The following is an 18,998-nucleotide window of genomic DNA, read 5'->3' as shown; positions in this document are numbered from 1 at the left end:
TCCGTGTTATTACAGCAGAAGGTTGGCTGTCTCGTAATAGAGAATGACTTGCATAGAAGCAGTTTCACAGGGCAAGCAAAATTCATTTCAGGAGTGACAAAACTGCTACAAGCTGTTGGGTTTTTGTGAAGAGGCGTGCTGGTTTCGGTGTAGAAGTTGTATCTGTATGACAGAATTGTCACTCCCTCTGACTTGTCCCCCTGCGGTCTGTCTCTCGGGTATCTGTTGTTCCACAGCAGCTACTCTGGTGATCTACACCTGCAATAGATTCTATTTAAAAAGCATTTGTACCCCTTGTTGCTAGTCACTCATGTGCTCTTCCAGTCTGAGGAAAAACAGCAGATCTCTCTACTTTAGAAAGGCTGTGAAATAGAGCTGGTGGCTGGAATTAGCTGTAAATCACCTTCATTTCCAGGATGGAGACGTGTGTGCGTGTGTGTTCGGCTGTCTGGCCCTGGAGCCTATGCTCTGCTTCACTTGGGCCATTGATTAGATGACTGTCCAGAGTGAAGAACAGTGTGTGTGTCCTGCAATGCAGCATTCCTTCTTGCTTGCTTTTATTTCAGAGAGGAAGCCACGGAGCCCGACTCGTGGAGCACCCTGTCTCACACTGTGCACACTGGGGACTACTGCGTCAAGCACCACCAGCAGCTCGATGTTTACACACTAACAGCTGAAACCAAGGAAGGGACAAAGGCCAGCCTGGAGAGTGACATACGGCAGCTTCAGATGCACATGCAAAGCCACCAGCACATGGTAAGGAAACCCCTGCAGCGACTGAACAGAAGGACAAGCAGGTGTTTGCAGCAGCCTGGTACTTGGGAGGGATGTCCACACGTAGGAACCACTTGGGTGCATGTTTAGTAGTGAGTCTAGACAGAAACTTACCTATTTTCTCTTCCGTTTCCTGCCTTTCCCTTTGGTTGGGGCACCCTTAGCACAAGGACGCATCAGAAGGGCAGAGAAGCCCTCCTGGAGGAGTGTAAAGTGGCATTAGGTGTGCTCTGGAGGGTCTTGGGGTCATAGGGATTAGCACAATAGGTGTGTCTCTGTCCAGACAAGAAAGGGTCAGAGAGAAGAGTGAAGGAAAAGCCTTTGGGAGGCTGATGGAGAAAACAGTGGTTTTCATTGTGCCTGTAGGACTTAGGGGACAAGCCAACCCCAGCCATGCAGTGTGCATACCCACAGCCCTGCCCTTGCTGGGGCCCATGGTGGTTTGGTTGCAGGAGCAGCGCCGACATGAGGCAGGGACTTGGGAGATTTCCCCTCAGTGCCTGAAAATCAGTGCCCAAGGGACTCGTTCAGGAGAGGAAGATGAAGCAGCGAGGCGCTTTTTGTGCGATTTCTCAGAACTGCTCTGCATGTAGCACAGATGCCATTGTGTTATCACCCACAGATCTGCTGCTGGGGGTTGTGGAGTTTAAATAACGCTGCTCCTGGGGGTTTCTGTTTCCTTAACAAGCAAGGAGAGAACCGTTATCTGCAGGAAAGTGAGGTTCAGAGCTGTTGGCCACCCAAGCCGTCATCACCCTTCTCTGAGTGGGTGGTGTTAATTACTCCCGACCTGAGCAGGAACTGGTGGTACAGCAGAGCTTACCGTGAAGTCTCCTCCCTGTGCTTCTCCTTTCCATCAAATAACACTGTACACGGCCAGCATATCGAGCTCATTCCATGTTTGCTGGAGCGAATGCCAGACCGGGTACATGTCTGACAATGAAATCACAAAAGGCTATGTTTAGACTTTCTTTCTAGCGCTGTTTCACTTCACATCTAATCTGATTTGGATTTGGAATGCAGCCCTGTAATTATTTCATTTAGGTTCATTTAGGGTCAGTTAGAAGCTAGTTGGCTTCCTTTGGAGACGGCTGTATTTTTCAGGCTATTGGCAGAGCGACTTTGCCGTGATGATGCTGGGTCTGCATTGGACCCTCCTGTTGAAATCTGTGCTCGTTCCAGAGCGAGTGTCGCTGTTGTCTGCATCCTTGCATCCATCCTGACTGGAGGCCAGCAGCACGGTGTTAGATGGAGATGGCAGCTTTGCAAGCTTGTGCTGCCTGCCTCCTGGACTCACCTGCCTTAGGCTGCCTCAGAAGACATGAGCTGTGCCATGACTGGCAGCATCCTCAGCTATGTGGGAGCGAGGTGAAGGGGTTATTTTAAGTAGGAGAGCCATCACAGACACCAGAATTAGGTTTAGTGGTCTGTGATTCAGTGATTTGGTGGCAGTGGTCACACTTGCAAACCTCAGATCATGGAAAAAATAGCAAACACAATATCCTCAGGGCAGCAGAGAAAGAAGTTTGAAATAGATTCATTAGAGTGCTGAATTTCTAGAGGGCTGCAGGCAGTCCTCTCCTGCTGACTGAGAAAGCAGTGTGCCCTCTGAAAGCATGCAGTGAAAGCCTAGAGCTTGCCTTCAGAGCAGCTTCCTACAGAAAACCAAGGAAGCTCTGTGGGGCCTTCTCTGAAGGGCTAGGCTTGCTCATTAATATAACAAATCATTTTTTTCTGGTTTCTGAACACTGAATACAGCAGAGAGGAGAATAAAAAGATGATATTGAAGCAGAGATGGTTCTTTTTAAGTAAAGATTTGATTGTATCTAGCTATAAAGCTTAGTGAATCCTGGACAAAGCGGATATGCTTGAAAGGAAATGCAGATTAGACAGGAACTGAGTACTTAGCTACTGTTCCACAATATTGCACGTATTAATTTTAATAGGATGTTGTCATTTTCAAATTTTCATTTCCATTTAGGAAATATATTTCAGATATTTAATTATGCATGCATTTCTCAGGAGCAGATTAGATGATTACTTTGGTCCTAGACATAGGAGACAAGTGGCTGTGAGAAGACATTGGCAGCCAACTGCCTTGTCTGAAGTGGTGTTTCTACAGGATAGGGAAACAGGGCAACACTGATCAAAACTGGGGAGTGCCGTTGGGCAGGGATCTGAAGTTGTTCTCAAGCAGTGTTTGTTCGGCCCTTTGGGACCATTATTTGGTAGATCAAATTCTGCTGTTTGCTGATTTTGGATTTAAGTGCGCTGAAGAAATAAGTGTACAGCTACTTGAAAAGCAGTGACAGAAATGACAGAATCAAACTCTTCTCAGATGGTGTAGCAAGGAGGTAGAGGGTAAAATTTCAGCTCTGGGTATTTTGGATGTGATGCTAGGAAGAAAATCCTTCACAGGGGGTGGAGTGGCACTGAAGGAGGTTATTCAGCGAGATGCTTGTTCCCCCATCATTGGAGGTTTTTGGAATTTGGCATGCCAGAATCATGCCTGACCTGATGTAGCACTGCTGATAGGCCAACTTCAGAGGGGAGGTTGCACAACATCCAGATGCTTCTTCCAGCCGATATTTCTGTTATTCTAATCATTTCAGTATTACTGCATAGCAAATCAACGTGTGATATGTTTGTGGTTCTGCCCTAGGGGTCGCAAGCGTCACGCAGGTGTACAGCAGGAGCCACATGAAATCGGAGTTTGTGTTGTTAAGATATAGGTCTTATACATGTTGAATACAGTGTAAGAGTGTGACAGAGCAAAATAATCAACTTTTTTTTTTTTTTTTTTGCTTTGTGACAGAGTTCAAGGAAGCAGACGAAGACTGTACTGGGAGCCTCTGGAAATAGCTGTGGCAATGGAGCTGAGCCAGTTGGTCATTCAACTGCTTCATCTCAAAGCCTAGGAGAAATGCCAGGAGAAGGAAGGAAGGAAAGTCCATCTGATGTCCTTCACCTTGACAGTGGGCAGCTCTCAGACCAAGCCCACCAGGAGGACGAGTGCCCCAGCAGGTCACTGATAACTCATGTTATCGATGCGCCAAACGGCTCGCTGGGTCTGGGGGTGGTGGAGAGCCCAGAGTGCTCCTGTGAAAGCAAAAATACAGTGACGTTGTGTAAAAAGGAAGAGGAGGGGCCAGCTTCTGCTCAGAGCTCCGGGACTGTATCTGATGAGAACGGCTGCACAGTGAGCCCGTGTGCAGGCGTCAACGGTGCTGTAAATCTCCCATCCTGTGGAAATACAAATGAGGAAGCTGGAATGACATCTGCTGGAGCTGTTTTGGATCAAGCCGGCTTGTGCAGTAAAGATAGCACCCATCAGGAAGTGGGAGCTGCTGAGGACTGTGCAGCTGAAAGTACTGTTGCTGTGGTTGAAACTGCCGGTGAAGCCCCAGCTTCCCAAGAGGGTGTGGATGTGGCCATGGGCCAGACCGAGTGCAGGAACTGTGCTGGGGCAGCTGACAGGGCGCCAGGCCAGCGGCAGGTAGAGGATGGGATGGCTGAGACCCCTGCAATGAGGACTGCAGATTCAGAAGAGCCGTTACCAGCTGAGGAGGAACCCACAAGTGCTGCTCAGCCCTTGCTTGATGGCTTTAATGGCACTGAGTGTGCAGGTGGGGAGGATGCAAATACGGGAGTGGTACCGGAGTGTGACAGTACAAATGCAAATGTTGACACTGATGTCTCTGTTGGTCTTTGCAAGAGTGGTGATAATGATGAGACTGGAGTATCAGGCACTGATCTGATAAACAATGGAGTTTTGGAAAGCCAAGGTGGTGCCTGTGTCAAGGAAAGGCAGAGAGTCACTGTGAGCACCAGGGCACCGTTGCCAGCAGTGAATGGAGTGAAGGTACCTGTGTGTGTGCCAGTGTTTCCTGATGTGGAAAGCCAAGACAGCAGAGAGAGTGTGGAACCAAAAGGGCAGATGGAAGTGGGTAGCACAAATGGCAAATCCAGCTCACCCTCTCTGGAAGACGGTGTGGAAACTGATGGCCCCGATGCTAGAGCTGAAAATGACAATATTGGTGGAACTAAACAAAGCAGTGAAAAACCCATGCATTGCCAGGGGAGCAGTGACGTTGCTGAGTGTATAGGCGAAGCTATGGAGGGCAGCGGAGCCCACAACAAGGAGCCAGTGGGAACTGATACCAGCAGCAGCAGAGAGGGAGGAAGCATAGATTCTGCAGACAGAGCTCAGGAAATTGCTAGCTGCTGCCCTCCTGTTGATCAAGCTGCTGTTAATGATGAAACAGTGGACAAGTTAAAGCTGGATGGCACTCAAGAAGGTGTGCAGGAGCCCAGATTGCTCCCTCTGGAGGATGCGAGCACATTATCAGCAGAGAAGGAGCCTCCGAAAGCTGAAGAGAGAGCAGGAATTGCTCCAGGGCAAGGGATGCCCCATCCTGATGCAGGGGACCTGACTTCAGGTCGGACAGGACATGCTGCAGTGGCACCTCCTGGACAGGAGGCACCCCTGTGCAGTAATGACCCTGTTTTACCTCCATGTTCCAAGGGCGCAGACTGTACAGAGGATAATTTTGTAGGCACACCCTTTGTAATTCGTAATGAAGAATCTAAACAAAAGCAGGAAGTGGCAGCAGCAGGCTCAGCTGAGCTGGCTCCGCCGCACGGCCAGGAGCGTGGTGGGGTGGCCGGCGTGCTGGAGGACTATGCGGGGGCCCCAGGCCCTCCCAAGCAAAGCCTACAGCCTCATGCTGAAGGAGAAGACACAGCCAAGCCTGAGCGGGAGGCCTCAGACAGCAGCCAGGAGCAGGTTTTGTCGGAGAATCTGCTTGCCACGGTTGTGAAATCCTCTGTCGGCAGTGCAGAGAGGCCCGCAGCCAGCAGTGATGCGGGTGCTGAGCTGAAGGAGCTGGGCCCCAACCAGGCTGGGACAGCAGGAGCAGGAGATAGCATCATGCAAGGAACTGGGCCAGCAGCAGGGAGTAACCCTTGTCTGGATGCAGGGCTGCCTCAGGAGCGTGGTCCAAGCTTGCAACATGTCTCCCCACGCAGCAGCACCCCCGAATTGAAGGATGCTTCAGAAATGGAAGCCCCGAGCCTTGCTTTTGAGGCTGAGGAAGCATTGCAGATAGCAGCGATAACCTCCATCACAGGGTATGAGGAAGAGCAGGGGGAGATGGAAAGTGTCCTTCCCAGAGCCACACTGCAGCCCATTGCAGAGGAGCCCACGTGTGACAGTGACTCCAGCAGTGACACCGTGGGTCCGAGCGGTGATGGTGATTCTGCTCCCACTTCGACAGCAGCACAGGGGTTGGTCACAGCACAGCCTGAGGGTAAGCAAAGCCAAGGCATATCAGAGCCAACCCCTTCACCCTGCTCCTCTGGCTTCAATGCTGTTGAGTCACCCGAGCATGTGGGAGTAAAGAGTTCAGTTTCGGCAGATGATGGCTCTTCTCTGGATAAAGTTCCTAAAATGGTAAAAAGTTTTGATGCCGTAGTTTTTGCAGCTGAGACCCCTTCATCTCCTGGCTTACCAGCAGAAGGAAAAGTGGGGCCTGAGCCCCAGCCTGCAGTGGATGTTGCAGCCGGCCTTAATGGAGAGGCAGATTTAAGATCCTCTGCCAGAAAGGACGTCAGCCAGGCCATTCGTGGAACCAAGCCTGCCACAGGTATGGAAAATCACTTCCTTTAATGCTGTGTAGCTTTCCTTTGTTGGTGTGCCTCTAGCACCGCATCAGCAAAAGAAGGGAAGTGAGTACATGGGGCTGCAGTGCAGAGGAAGTGTAGGTGTTTGGAGTTTGCTAGTTTTTTTTTTTTTTTTCCTCCTCATCCGAGAGAGAAAACTGAAGTTACAGCTTAAACTTTGAGTTGAAATGGATGGCTCTTGGCTGGCAGTTGAGGCCGGGAAAGGACATCATGTCATATGAAGCTGTGTAGAAGAGTTTCTAGCACATACATCCCTTCTGGGGAAGGGATGAATGGGAAGGAGATATTTAGACTTCATGCTGTGCGCTTGGGCCTTGGGGTTTGTTTGCTTAGTGCTAATTTGAGCTATTCCTTCGCTTTTCCCCCTGTATTTTTACTAGTGTGAAATCAGAAGATAGAGCAGTGCTGCCTTGCTTTTTCTTTCGTCTACTGAAACAGCTGCTGGTGTCCTTCTGAACTGTGCAAAGCCACTTCCTAATTGGTGGCATTAGGTCATTTAAAGAGAGGGCCAGCCCTGCCCCCTTTGCCTTTTCCTGTCTGCGAAGCTTTTGTCGGGCTGAACAGCCGGGTGTTTCCCAGTGCACTTCGGCAGGGTGGGAATGCAGCGAGGAGTCAGCGCCTGACTGCTGGGATCTGCTGGGAGGGAGCGGTGTGATGGTGGGGAGCACAGCCTCTGTGCGCACAGCTCAGACCTGCTTTTGTGCTGCGTGAGCTGATAGAAAACATCCTCAGGTAATGCCAAGAGATGGGAAACAAGCGGATGAATTGAAGGAGGGAGAAAAGAGTTTGTCACTGCAGCCTGGAGCTAAACTGTAGGTGAATTCAGTGCAGCTGGGCTTCCCTTTGCATCCCACCTGTTCCGGCAGCTGTTGGATGCAAGTGGCTGAACTTTCTCAGTTGCTGTTTTTTTCTGTGCTATGAGATAATTATACAGTGCATTCTCTTTCCCAGAACTGAATAAGCAAGCAAACAGCCAAAAGGATAGAAATGATTTAAAAACAAATCTGCCGTGACATAAATCATACAGTTCTAAAGTTCTAAGGTATTTCACGGACTTAATTAACGCTGGGAGCTTTTCTTTAGTCTGAATACATAAGTGAGGGGTGGCATAGGCAGAATAACTGGGGGTGAGGGAAAGGTTTGGTTTATGGGGGTCACTGTTAGTAATAGCAAATGGTTTTTTTTTTCTTTGAGTTCTTTGAGCTTTAGGAAGTTGACTTGTCAAGAGAGAATCAGTAAACGTTAGTCAGGAGTTCACTAGTAAATACTTAGCATGGCATAAAGGTGCGTTAGCTGCTTGCAGAAAGAAATTTCTTTTTGTGCTCTGGCAGTTTGGAGTTTCAATAGGATGGGAGTGGCTGTAAGGCAACACCTGGGAGTGTTAATCTGGGGAGCTGCTTGGATTGTGCCTCCTTACAGCTCAGATCTGTCTCTCTGGTTGGGTTCTTGGAGGCGTGACGCTGTGTAGAGGAGTTTTTAAAGGAGAAGGGACTCAGAAGCCCTGTAAGACAGTAGCTGAAGTGGAAAAAATAATAGTTGGAGATGTCAGAGGGGTGTTTGCTGCTGGTGCTGCATGCATCGCTTGTGTTGATGTCTGCACTCTGTGTGTGTTTTGTGTCCTTGGTCTGTCAGGGCTCTGCGTGAATTCCTCTCTGCTGTGTCAGTGCTGCGGAGTTTTCCCTGCAGTCTGGGGCTGTGTGGAGCATTTTGTGAGTCGCTGGTGTGCTCAGAATGAATCAAATCTTGTTTCAATAGGCTATAATAAAGCCTTCTCATAGGAAGTGTAGGTCATGAGGCCATTTCTCAGAAATGCGTGTGGTCAGAGGCTTATTGTCATGCTAATTTATCAGAGGCTCAATCAGCTGGTACTGCTGCTGCCATTACTCCAAATCAAAATTTGGTCTTTTCATTTTTTTAGTTTATATTTGTAATTATATAGGGCTGTGCTGACAAATGCCTCCAAGCTGATGCAGCTTCTTGACAGCAACGGCTCTGGTAAGGTCAAGCTGTGTAGCTGGGGTCTGGTGCCTTATAGCCATTAACAAATACTTTAATTGTTACTGCTGAGGCCTCTTCTGGGAGAAATTTCCTGTATGTTCTTGCTATGAATCTCGAAAACAAACATTCATTGTGAGGTAGAAGTGTATCACCGTATGTTTCATCTCACAGTTCCATGAATGAGCGCTTGCTACAGGCTCCTTCCCCTTGTGGAGTAGCAGGATGAATTGATAAGCAATGACACTGATTATGTGTGTGATAAGGTGCTCTGTGCCCCCAGGGGCCTCTTATAATATTATAATGCTAGGTTCTGCTTTGGGTTTCTAGCAGTTCTGGCACAAGTGGAGGAGTGCAAAAGAATTGTCCCCTCGAATTTCACCTGCTGGTGGCATGGAAGTAGAGCACCTAAGCCTCAGCACACAGACAGGGTTGTTCCGTTGTTAACAACTCCTGACTTTTATCTAGCCTGACAATAAAATGAGGGGCTGATCCTGCTAGGATTGAGCTAGCCTTACAAAGAGCAGAGTTCTTGCCACTCTGCTCAGGACATCACAATGCCACAAACACTGCTTGGGTTGTCCATTATCAGGGAGGGAAGTGTAATTGGTGTTTCTTGGGTGAGGAAGCAGAAACTCAGTGTTAGTAACTTGTTCAGTTGTATGGAGGACATGCTGTCAGGACATGCTTCTCCCCACCATGGCATTGCTGTGATCCCGAGCTGTTCTCCCCACGACTATGATTTCTGCATCTTTAATAAATGGGACTCTCAGAAACTTGTGTCATTTCTGAGAGTTGTTCCCTAGCAGCACTCAAACTCTCTGCGATGAAATTATGCAACTTGAGTTAATGATACTGGGTTTGTTTGTCAGTTGTGCCTTGCAAATATTCCTAAGACCCCAAAGTTAAAAGCACATGGAAAACCAATTGGCAGCAGTGGTCACAGCAGCTTTCCAGTGGATGTGGATGAAACCTCTTGCAAATTGCTTCCTCAAATGAGAAAAAATCACTGCAAATGTGCATTTCCATTAAGGTGTTGATGTTCATTGGTTGTTTTTCGTAGAAGTCAGAAAGAGAATGGGATTCGGGCAGGGTTTTAGCCCCAATGCATGGGTGGCTTTGCCAAATCATTGCACTGCTCTGCAGGCCGGGCTGCAGGGCATGGCATGGTCACGGCACTGCCACAGAATAAATGAGTCTGTTGGACAAACTGCTTTGCAGGCAGAAATCCTGTTATTGAAACATCTTTGGTTTTGTGTTCATTTTTTGTGTTCATGTGTGTTGTGGGAGCTCTTGGCTTGGGGGAAAGAGGTTTTTACAGCTTTGATGTTAATGCCAGGGAAAGGTACACAGAAGGGAAGGAACCCTTGGGGAGCAGTGACTGATGAAAGCTTTTGTAGTTTTGCTGGGCAAAGAAAGCAGCAGCTGCGATGGTGTTTGTACCATGGTGGTGGTGAGGAGGGGGAATCAGCTGGGATTTGGTGAACCCCACCAGACAAGGCTTTGCCCTCCTGGTCCCCCTAACCAGCATCTTTAAGGCAGAGCTGAATTTCTGAAGCTTGTGGTTTATCAGCACTGAAGATATCAATGGAGAAGGCAAGGCTCGTTTCTTGCAATCTCTTCAGGCTATGTTAAGAGAAAAAACAGCAAAAAAACTTCAATTCTTTTGCTGGGGGGATGGGAGCCAAGTGAATACATGGGAAAAGACACGTGGAGGTGCTCAGCCTCACCTAGAGCCTACTAGGACTGCTTGGCGTGCTTCTCCTCATGCTTGTGCTCTTCTCAGTGTTTCCTTCAGCCCAGACACGACAGTTGTTAAAACTAATAACAAACAAGCAGCAAAGTCAGGAATGAAACCAGATGTTGGGAATGAGATGGACTTGTTGAAGGGGTTTGGGTTTTTTGTTGTTGGTTCTTTTTTTCTTTTTTTTTTTTTTTTTTGAGGCTGGTTTGAATAAGCAGAAGAATCTCAGCAGCGCTGAAAGGAGTTTGTTTTAAATTGCCTGTGCAAACCCTCTGTTTTCACAGGGAAGTTGAAAATGAAAACTGAAGATGAGGTGGATTTTATGAAGGACCCCAGAGAGAGTGTAACGCGCGAGGAAGCGGTGAGTGTCATTTGTGCATTTTCACCTTCTGTTTTTTATGTGCCTTTTAAAGAAATGCTGCAGATGGTCACCAAAGCTCTGGTTTCCTTCTGCAGCCTTTGCAGGGCTGAACATCGTCGGTCGTTGTCACGTTTTGTTTCAGCCTTTTAAAAATAGCGTGGGCTTTTTTAGCTCTTGTGTACGTAGCACACTCTGGGTTAAGCCACATGGAGGTTGTTCCAGTCTGAGGAGTGCAGATTGGCCCCAAAGGTTCCTCATGAGGCAGTGCTGGATGAACAGAGTTACGTTCTGAATAGAAGATGTACAAAGAGGAGGGAAAGTCCCGGATTCTTCAGATAGAGGAAATGATAGCGAAAGGTTGTGTTGGAGATCCAAAATGAGTTGTGTCCTTTTCACTGTTTCCCCTGGCCCCTCTGCTTTGCAATAATAATATTAATACTGGGCTTGACAGGAACGTGCTTTTGGTTTAAGAAGCCCCTGATGTGCGTTCTGCTTTATCAAGAGCTGAGTTTCTGGTCTCACCTTTCTTAGCTGCGTGCGCGTTTGTTTCTACATTTTATATGTAGCTTCTTGTTCCTGAAGAAAAGTATTTTGTAAATGCTGAATTGCTCCAAGCCTGTGTTCTTGCATGTTGCTGCTGAGCAGCTGTGTTTGTGTGTCAGCCGGCAATGATGAAGCTGTTAAAAGGAAAAAAAAGCACTGTGAAGATGAGTTAACACTGCAGGGTGGAGCACCAAAAACTTTGCTCATCCCACAGTAAAGCTCTTTAGGCAGCAGCACAGTCTTGCCAAAGCTTGTAATAAAATCAGGTTTATTTTGTTTTTAACAAGTTAAGGCTTTATTTCTGTAGCTGTTTGCTCAACGAGTTAGCCAGGGACTAGAACTAATGGCTTTTCGAGGTAACATTTGTGTGTCTGATATTCATTAATGGAATGCGTGAGGGAAAGATATTGATGTTGTTTTACTGACCCTTTATTAGAGATGTCGTGGCTAATACTCACGTACCTGCTAGTACTCTAAGACATATTTAGAAGGTGCAAATTAGAACCAGGGAATGCTCCCCGCATTTCATTTCAAGCCTCTGAAACAAGAAGAAAAAGGGAAGAAACACAGAGTTTGGCTTCCATTTTGCATGTTTGACAGGCAATGGGAATTTTTTGTGCGTTCTTTCTTCTCTTCTTTCCTCCCCCTCCCCTCCACCCCTCCCGCCCCATACAAACACCTCTTTAGAAATCTGGCTTTTCTGGTGCAGGAATGGGAGTGTCAGGGGAATGGAAAGTTTGCTGCAGGACTGACACGGTTTCCTGTTGCTAAGTTCGACAGAAACAAAATAACAACTGCACTATATTAAGGCTGCTTGAAAAAAAAAAAAAAAAGAAAAGAAAGTAAATGGGTGGAAGGCTTATAAATAGAGCTTAATTCACACATGTAGGTTGAGCAGGGAGCAGCACAGTGAAAGCAGGCGTAAAACACGCTTCTCCTGCCCCGTCCTGCCTCTGCTTTATTTAGTGCTGACTCTTTTGTAGCCAGAAGTCTTTCAGGTGCTCATTGCCTTCTCATTACCGGGCCATTTTGTGGTTAGTAAAAGTGGTTTTCTGGACGTGTTGCAAATAGAAACGCTGCTTGCAGCTGCAGGTATTCAGCAGCCTTCCCCCTGCTTGCAGGAACTTGGGATAAGTTGCTGGGAAGTGTGTTAACCCTTGGATTGTGAGGGAGAGTTTTGCACCATGTTGTTTGTTAGGTGATGTGGACAGCTGTTTGTACACACGAGCTGTTAAAAGCTATCAGAATCTAACAGCTTGAAACTTTGTATATTGGAATCAGGCTGAATAACAAGAAGATAAAACATAATGGAAAAGAAGAGGGAAAATTCCTTCTTGTGAGTTGGTTTCTGGAAGCGTAGCGTTGTCTGGGTTCTTGGTGCCAAGGAGCGTGCTCCAGTATTACAAGTATAAGATACACATGCTTTCCCTGCAGTCTCTTCAGAAGGCTTTGCTTGAAAGAGCTTGTGCATGTCATGGAAAAGCTGCAGCTGAAAACTGTTTAGGAAAATAATGGTTTGTAGGGTTGTAAACATTGAGAAGGAAATAATGGAAAAATGTTTTTTTCCAATTAAAACGGGCTTTAAAGTGTTTCTTAAATCTCCAGAATGTTTTCTCAGTGGCTGTATTTATTCAGCTATAGAAACTGTACCACAAATTTCCATGTTCTCTTGGTGCTGGGCTGGAGGTGCATTCAGGCCCCAGCGCTCCCCACCGGGCGGCTCTGCTGGGAGCTCAGGGGGGCTGGGCAGCAGCTTGATAGGATCTATTAAAATCAGACGTTAGCATTTTGTACACTGAATGACTTCAGAACCTTAACTTTTAAGGGGAAAGCTGATTTGGCTTTTGTATGCTGCGATATTAGAAGTAATTGAGAATTGGATCCTGGTGGCTGCAATGGTATGAAAGTAAAGCGAGGTGGGTTGAACTGTACCCCGTTATCCTTTTCTTCTTGTGCTGCTCACTGAAATCAGCTTTAATTCATTCGTCGCTGAATCTTTGTCTTCATGCAGCAGAATGGATAATGTTGCACTTTGGGGTTCATCTGGGTTCCTTTTCCTTTCTTTGAGCCTGTGGCTCACAAACTGTAGCTGGAAGAGCACAAAAACACAGTTAACTGGGGAACGGTCCTCTCTTGTATTGATTGCATTATATGGATCCTATTAACTTTAATGTTTCCTACCTTCACCACATGAGTTAGTTTTAAAATGAACATCTATAGTTTCAGAAGTTGCAGCTGACCAGATAAACACGTCCTTGCAAAATGTTTCTGTGTGGCAAAAAGCTTGATCTGCACTCCCAGATCTCTGCTCATCCAAGTACTGCTGTAATAGAGCAGCTTTCTGGGGAGAGCTTGCGATATTTCAGTCATGGTTTGGAAGAGTGAAGTGTGTTTATAAGGCTTTCAGATGACATCAGGTTGGGAGGGGTTGCAAGCACTGGGGAGAGCGGGGTTAGAGTTCAAAGTGACCTTGAACAACCAGAGGGTACATCCAGATAAGAGATGAAGAAAGATACAGAGCGTGCAGAGAAGAAATCCAAGTACTCGTTTTACTAAGTCAGGATTGCTGGAGAGTGATGAATAGAAAATGATCAAGGATTTTTAGAGGGCTGCAAATTAAGTGTAGGCTATCAGTGAGGTGCTGTTGCAAAAGAGACAGATCCTGTTTTGGGCTTCTCCAAAGGAGTGTCATCCTAAGACACAGGAGGTGACTTACTCATGTGTGGCACTTTGCAGGCCTCATCAGTGTCATCCAATCCAGTTTTGAGTCTTGCTCCAAGGAAGACGCAGAGGTTCTGGAAAGTGTCCAGAAAGAAGATTGAGAAACGTGAGAAGAGCTTGAAAGAACTCACTTTGTTTGGTGTAACTAAAAGAAAACTGTTGTGCAATCAAATAGACTTCCAACATGTAAGCTGCTTTCCATGGCAGCTTAATTTACTGATTTGCTAATTTGCCAGAATTATTGAGGCTGGATATTGGGAAAACTTCGTATTATCATCATGAAACTGTTGCAAGATCACCTAGGGAGGATAAGAAACCTTTTCTGGAAGTAGTTATGGATAAGACAGATGACCTTCATTGAGGCAGAGCCCAGGTCCATCACCGTCCATTCCTTTTGATTTGTAGGACCTTAGGTTTTGTGGGCAGTTTTATAATTTTTTCCGTTTCTTTCATGCAAGGTTCCTGTATGCTTCACCTGCATGCACTGGAGGTAGGAAGAGGGCAAGGAATGGAGTGGGTGGCAAAGGACTTTTAGGTGACAGATTTGTGCAGTGGGGTAGGTATAAGGATGGACTTTAAGTGTAAAGGATCCTGAGGTCTGGCGTTCCCCTTGCTGTAGTCTTACTTACCTCTTCTCCCTGGTGTCAGCAGAGAAGTGAGGACAGCCATGGCCAAGGTGTTGTATGGGGTTACCCCCTCTAGTGGCTGCTGCTCAGAGAGGATGAGTGCTGGAGTTAAGCAGTAGAGAGATGCTCAAAAATGGTGAAACTTGTCATTTAATTTCTGCAGAATCTGCTTAAGATTTATTCACCAAAATTCAGGTTGCCTGTGCGCACTGAAGCCAGTTTGCTTTGTGTGCATTTGTGTGTCTGCCTATATTGATACATCTGTCCATACTGTGTGATGGTCTGCAGCTGCATGGTTGCAAGTTCCTGTGTCCCAAAGGCTGTGCAGAACAGCACAGGAAGGCTCCCAGCAGCATGGGGAACTGCAGACCGAGTGGCTGGAGTGCTGGAAACAAATCAAAGCAGGGTGCCGTGGTGAAAAGTGCAGCCCTAACAATAGGCTGTGGCATAGCCTGCCTCTTCAACATCACTTGTGTAACTCTCTCTGTAAATATTGTACTGTAACTAGAGTAAACATGAGGGGAAAAAAACAGCCAAAAAGGAGCCTGCCCAAAGCCTGGCATTAGTGCTAGATGGTGACACAAATGCATCAGTCAAGGCTTTGGGCTGGCCATCTGCAGGGACCTTTCTCACACCCACTGGCATCCTGTGCGTGTCCCTGAGGGCTCAAGAGAGTTGGGAGGAATTTCTATCAGATGCTTGCCCCTGTGTTTGTTCATTGCTTTGCAGAGTAGCCCACCTGGTGCTGTGGGCTGCTTCTGGTGGGCTGCTCTATGCATTGCTGCATAAGCTGTTGACACTATAGCATGGATTATGTAGAGTGAGAAAAAAAAAAGCAGGGGAAAAAAGCAATTCAAACAAGACTGGGATTGCTGCTGGCCTTTACTATTGCTTGTGGTTTGAAATCTGCAGCAGGAAGGCTTTTTTGCAACTATGATGGCTGTGATTTTGTCTTCCACTTAGTTTCACTGAGAGCTGCAGTTCTGATACCTTTTTGTCCTGAGTTCTGCTAATCCTCAGCTTGGGGCAGCCCTTTCCAAATTCAGGCACAGGATTCACGGATGGTAGTGAGAGAAGCAGGAAGGCAGACAAGTGAAATCTGCAACTCGATGCAAAGATGTTGCTTTCAGCAAGCAGGATGGGGCAGATGAATGAGGCTCCTTCATGAGGTGGTGAGTTACTTCTCATCCCCTACACCTTCCCCTTCAGTCACTGCAGTCTCCATTATTTCCCAGGTTTGAAAAACACAGAGCTAAATGATTTCTCCCACAGAAAATCCTGTTTTTGGAGTATTCATTTTATTTTTATGCAGCCATGAAAGTATGGGTACATATAAGAATGGATGTATAAGAGTCTGTGGCAAAGTAGTGTTGGCAGTGAGTGTTGTACCTTGAGGAGAAAAATACCACTCTGTTTTCAAATGGTTCAATCTCCTGTATCACATGGATTCTTTTATTTGTGTTTGAAATCCCTTAAAGTTTTGTGGTGTAACTGTTGTATGGTAGACATGGTTACCACACACTAAATTCCTAGACTAAATATAGAGGAAATTAAGATGATAACATGGGAGACCAAACATGGACTGCATTATTATGACAAATGGGTATTCTGGTGCATCGCATCACTGAGTTTTTCCCCTTCTCAGCTTACCTACCCTGCTTCATGCTGCTGTTTTGGAAGTTTGAAGTTGGAACCCTGTGATATAGAGAAAAACCTCCTTTGGACTGGAACCGTTCTCATGGAAAAGGGACTCCTTCCAACTCTTGGCTTTGATGGAAGAGCCATAGGTGCAATGAGGGGTATAAAAGATGAGGCTGATCAAATTGAGACTATAGGAATGACAGTTCTGACTTTCAGGAATGAAAAGAGTTATTTTTTTAAGTAACACACTTCAGGAAAGGATGAGCTCTCTGTTGCTTTGGAAGTTTCCATCAAGAACTGGATATCCTATGGAGTGATAAGCTGCAGCTCTGAATAATCTACGGAAGAAATGCTGAGTTGCACTGAGTTACCTGGAGGTTTGGACAGGCTGGATGTTTGCATGTTGTTTCCTGTCTTAGAAGATGAACCCCAGCAGTGTGATCAGAGTGCACTTACAGGGACACAGATGAAGGACTGCAGGCCCCAGTATCCAAGCACGGCATTTTTGACTTAGTCTTTCAGCAGAGATGAAAAGAATGGTGTGAAGAAGAAGAAAAGGGTAAAGAACAAACAAGAGAGGGTTGTATTCAAAGCTAGAGGGCTGATCAGAAAGAATACTTCTTCTGTTTAAGTATTTCCACTCATGCAGTGTGAATTGTTATGAAAACATATTTGGCATTTTACCCAGTACTGTTAAAACTCTCTCCATGGAAACATGAAGCAAAAGGCATTTTGCCTTGCAGGAGATGCACAGATTCCCCTTCCCGTTACCGTTTTCAGTCCTTTTTTCCCCACCCTTTTTAGGTGGGTCAGTCTTCCCTTATATTCTTTTCAAGCAGAGGTGGAAATCTCAGATTCTTTTCCTCCAGCATCTCTACTGCTACTGCTTTGATCATGTGTACATCTTGTGAGGCCCCAGATGACTCGACTGTGTCACAGGCTGCTGTTAAAACACCAGATGAAATAAAAGCCTCAGTGATACAAAATGTTTGTCTTTCCATGCAGCGTCCTTCCTCATATTGAGCAGCTTCACTGCTTTCAGGGTTTGTCGGTGACGTTTTTCCTGCTGATTTCTGCCTCATCTACAGGCATGATCTGCATGTACTCTGGTGCAGAGCAGCAGCGCAGTAAAATTTGGTCTTGTGTTAATGGTGGAGTTTTCAGCTTGGGACTGCAAGACAAGAATAGGTGACAAATGTTGCAGTAGATCAGAATATCTTAGGTCTATACAGAGGTGCTGGTTACAAAGCCTGTGACACCTGCAATGAAAGCCCTTCGCTGGCATGGAAGGGATTGGATTTGGCTTTGTTTTTGAGAAAAGGAAAAAAAAGCAAGACATGGAGGCTGTAACAAGCATGCAACAGAGCTTGCAATGGTTTAACAAAATAAGCTTTATCAGCTATATTGGAAGTAGTGGGCAGGAGCAAATTTTAAACCAGACTTTCTTTTACACTTAGTCTCTTCCAGCCAACAAAGTTCTTGTCCTTCATCTTCCTTTCTGCCTTGCTTATGGATTACATTTATACCTATATAAGGATGTATTTGATGCAACCAACGTTTTGATTTTCTCTTAAGCAGTAGTTAACTTAACTACTCCCTCCCTTCTTGCATACTGTATTCATCATCTTAGTGCCAGCAATGTACTCGATAAAACTGAAGGCAGTAGCTGTGCCCAGGAGGATAGTCCAGAAGATAGCAATATTTCTGGGTTATCTTGTTTGCTTTCTCTTCTGTTTGTGCAGTTATAGTTGGAGTGATTGTTACTAGCTTGTGTTTAACCTGAGTTAACACTGCTGTTATTTCAGATCTGGAAAGGACTGGTGATTGGTTTGTGATTGTGTCAGCCTAGTTAGACAATGCTTCTCCCATGATTTATACCCTGATACCACTGCAGTCACAACAATAATAGTTTCACTTTATTTATGCACTTAGTCATGTGGAGGCACATTCTATGTGCAGAAAGCACAGCACCTTTGTCAGATCAGTGTGCCTCCCTGTCCTGAAGCATTTGCATCTTCTGTGCTGCTATGGGAGCAGCAACACTGTTTTGCAGGTACCGTGGCATTAAGTTTGCCCACCTCATCGATAACTGAACAAGTTCTTCCTTCCTGTACGTTGGCCTTCCAGCTGGTGAGATAAGAGCAGGAACGTGAAGCCTTGCCCTCCCTAACTCATTAGTCTGAGCCCTGGTAATGAGTCTGCTTAGCATCAAGTGACATGTTTTTGTTCTGTCTGAGACTGTGCTTACCTCCATAAATCACGAGAAGATCATAATCCTAACTTACTTGACTCTGAACTTTTGCTTAGTTTCTTAACACAGCTGGATGCATTGAATGCCCAAAAGTGCTTAGGAGGGCTATTGTTTCCAAAGTACACATTTTCGAAGTCTGGAGGTGCACTTCTTGTGTTGGTTTCAATTTGAGATCTTGTTCTTAGGAATTTAGAAATCTTTTCTGCCCTTCCAAAATGTTACCTAGCAGCATGCAGTACTCTTACCAAAGTGAGTAAGGAGCATCAGTGCATCTTTCTGAGCCTTTTAAGAGAATAAGAACTTACACAGTTTTCAAATACTCTCGCCTCTGGATACCAGAAAGGAGCTGCTGACTGTAAAGGCCGGGGTCCCATGGTATGAAAAAGGGAAGAGACGAGAGAATGATGGAGAACAAGAAACTGCAGCCTGTGTTTTGATTTGATGGGCAGTGCTGTAGCCTACAGCTGAATAAAGTCTCAGCAGTAATGCCCCAAGATCCATACTCACAGTGGCTTTGGCTTAAGGGCATTTTGCAGCTTCTGATTTTAATCACTTTTTGGGGAGACCGTTGAAGTCTCTAAAAGTTCATTTGTTAATAGCCAGATATTTGAGGGACAGTGTTTGATTTGCTTGTCAAGGCTTGTTTATGACTTGTTTGCT

The 18,998-nt window shown here is 46.1% G+C and overlaps 1 protein-coding gene across 7 annotated transcripts in view; it reads left to right on the top strand.

Moving 5' to 3' along the window:
• The window catches only part of AKAP13 (A-kinase anchoring protein 13), a 195,501-nt gene that overhangs the window by 97,075 nt on the left and 79,428 nt on the right, over positions 1-18,998 (top strand). For all 7 annotated transcript variants that reach the window (XM_031587751.2, XM_090149022.1, XM_090149025.1 and 4 more), the window contains 3 exons: positions 567-756; positions 3,590-6,419; positions 10,480-10,556. In XM_031587751.2, coding sequence (XP_031443611.2) covers positions 567-756; positions 3,590-6,419; positions 10,480-10,556 — 3,097 coding nt within the window. The remainder of the gene's footprint in view (positions 1-566; positions 757-3,589; positions 6,420-10,479; positions 10,557-18,998) is intronic.

Source organism: Phasianus colchicus, chromosome 12 (assembly GCF_987193195.1).
Source record: "Phasianus colchicus chromosome 12, bPhaCol1.hap1.1, whole genome shotgun sequence".
NCBI lineage: Eukaryota > Metazoa > Chordata > Aves > Galliformes > Phasianidae > Phasianus > Phasianus colchicus.
The sequence above is the reverse complement of the archived record's forward strand: the minus strand, read 5'-3'. Positions and strand labels throughout refer to the sequence as shown.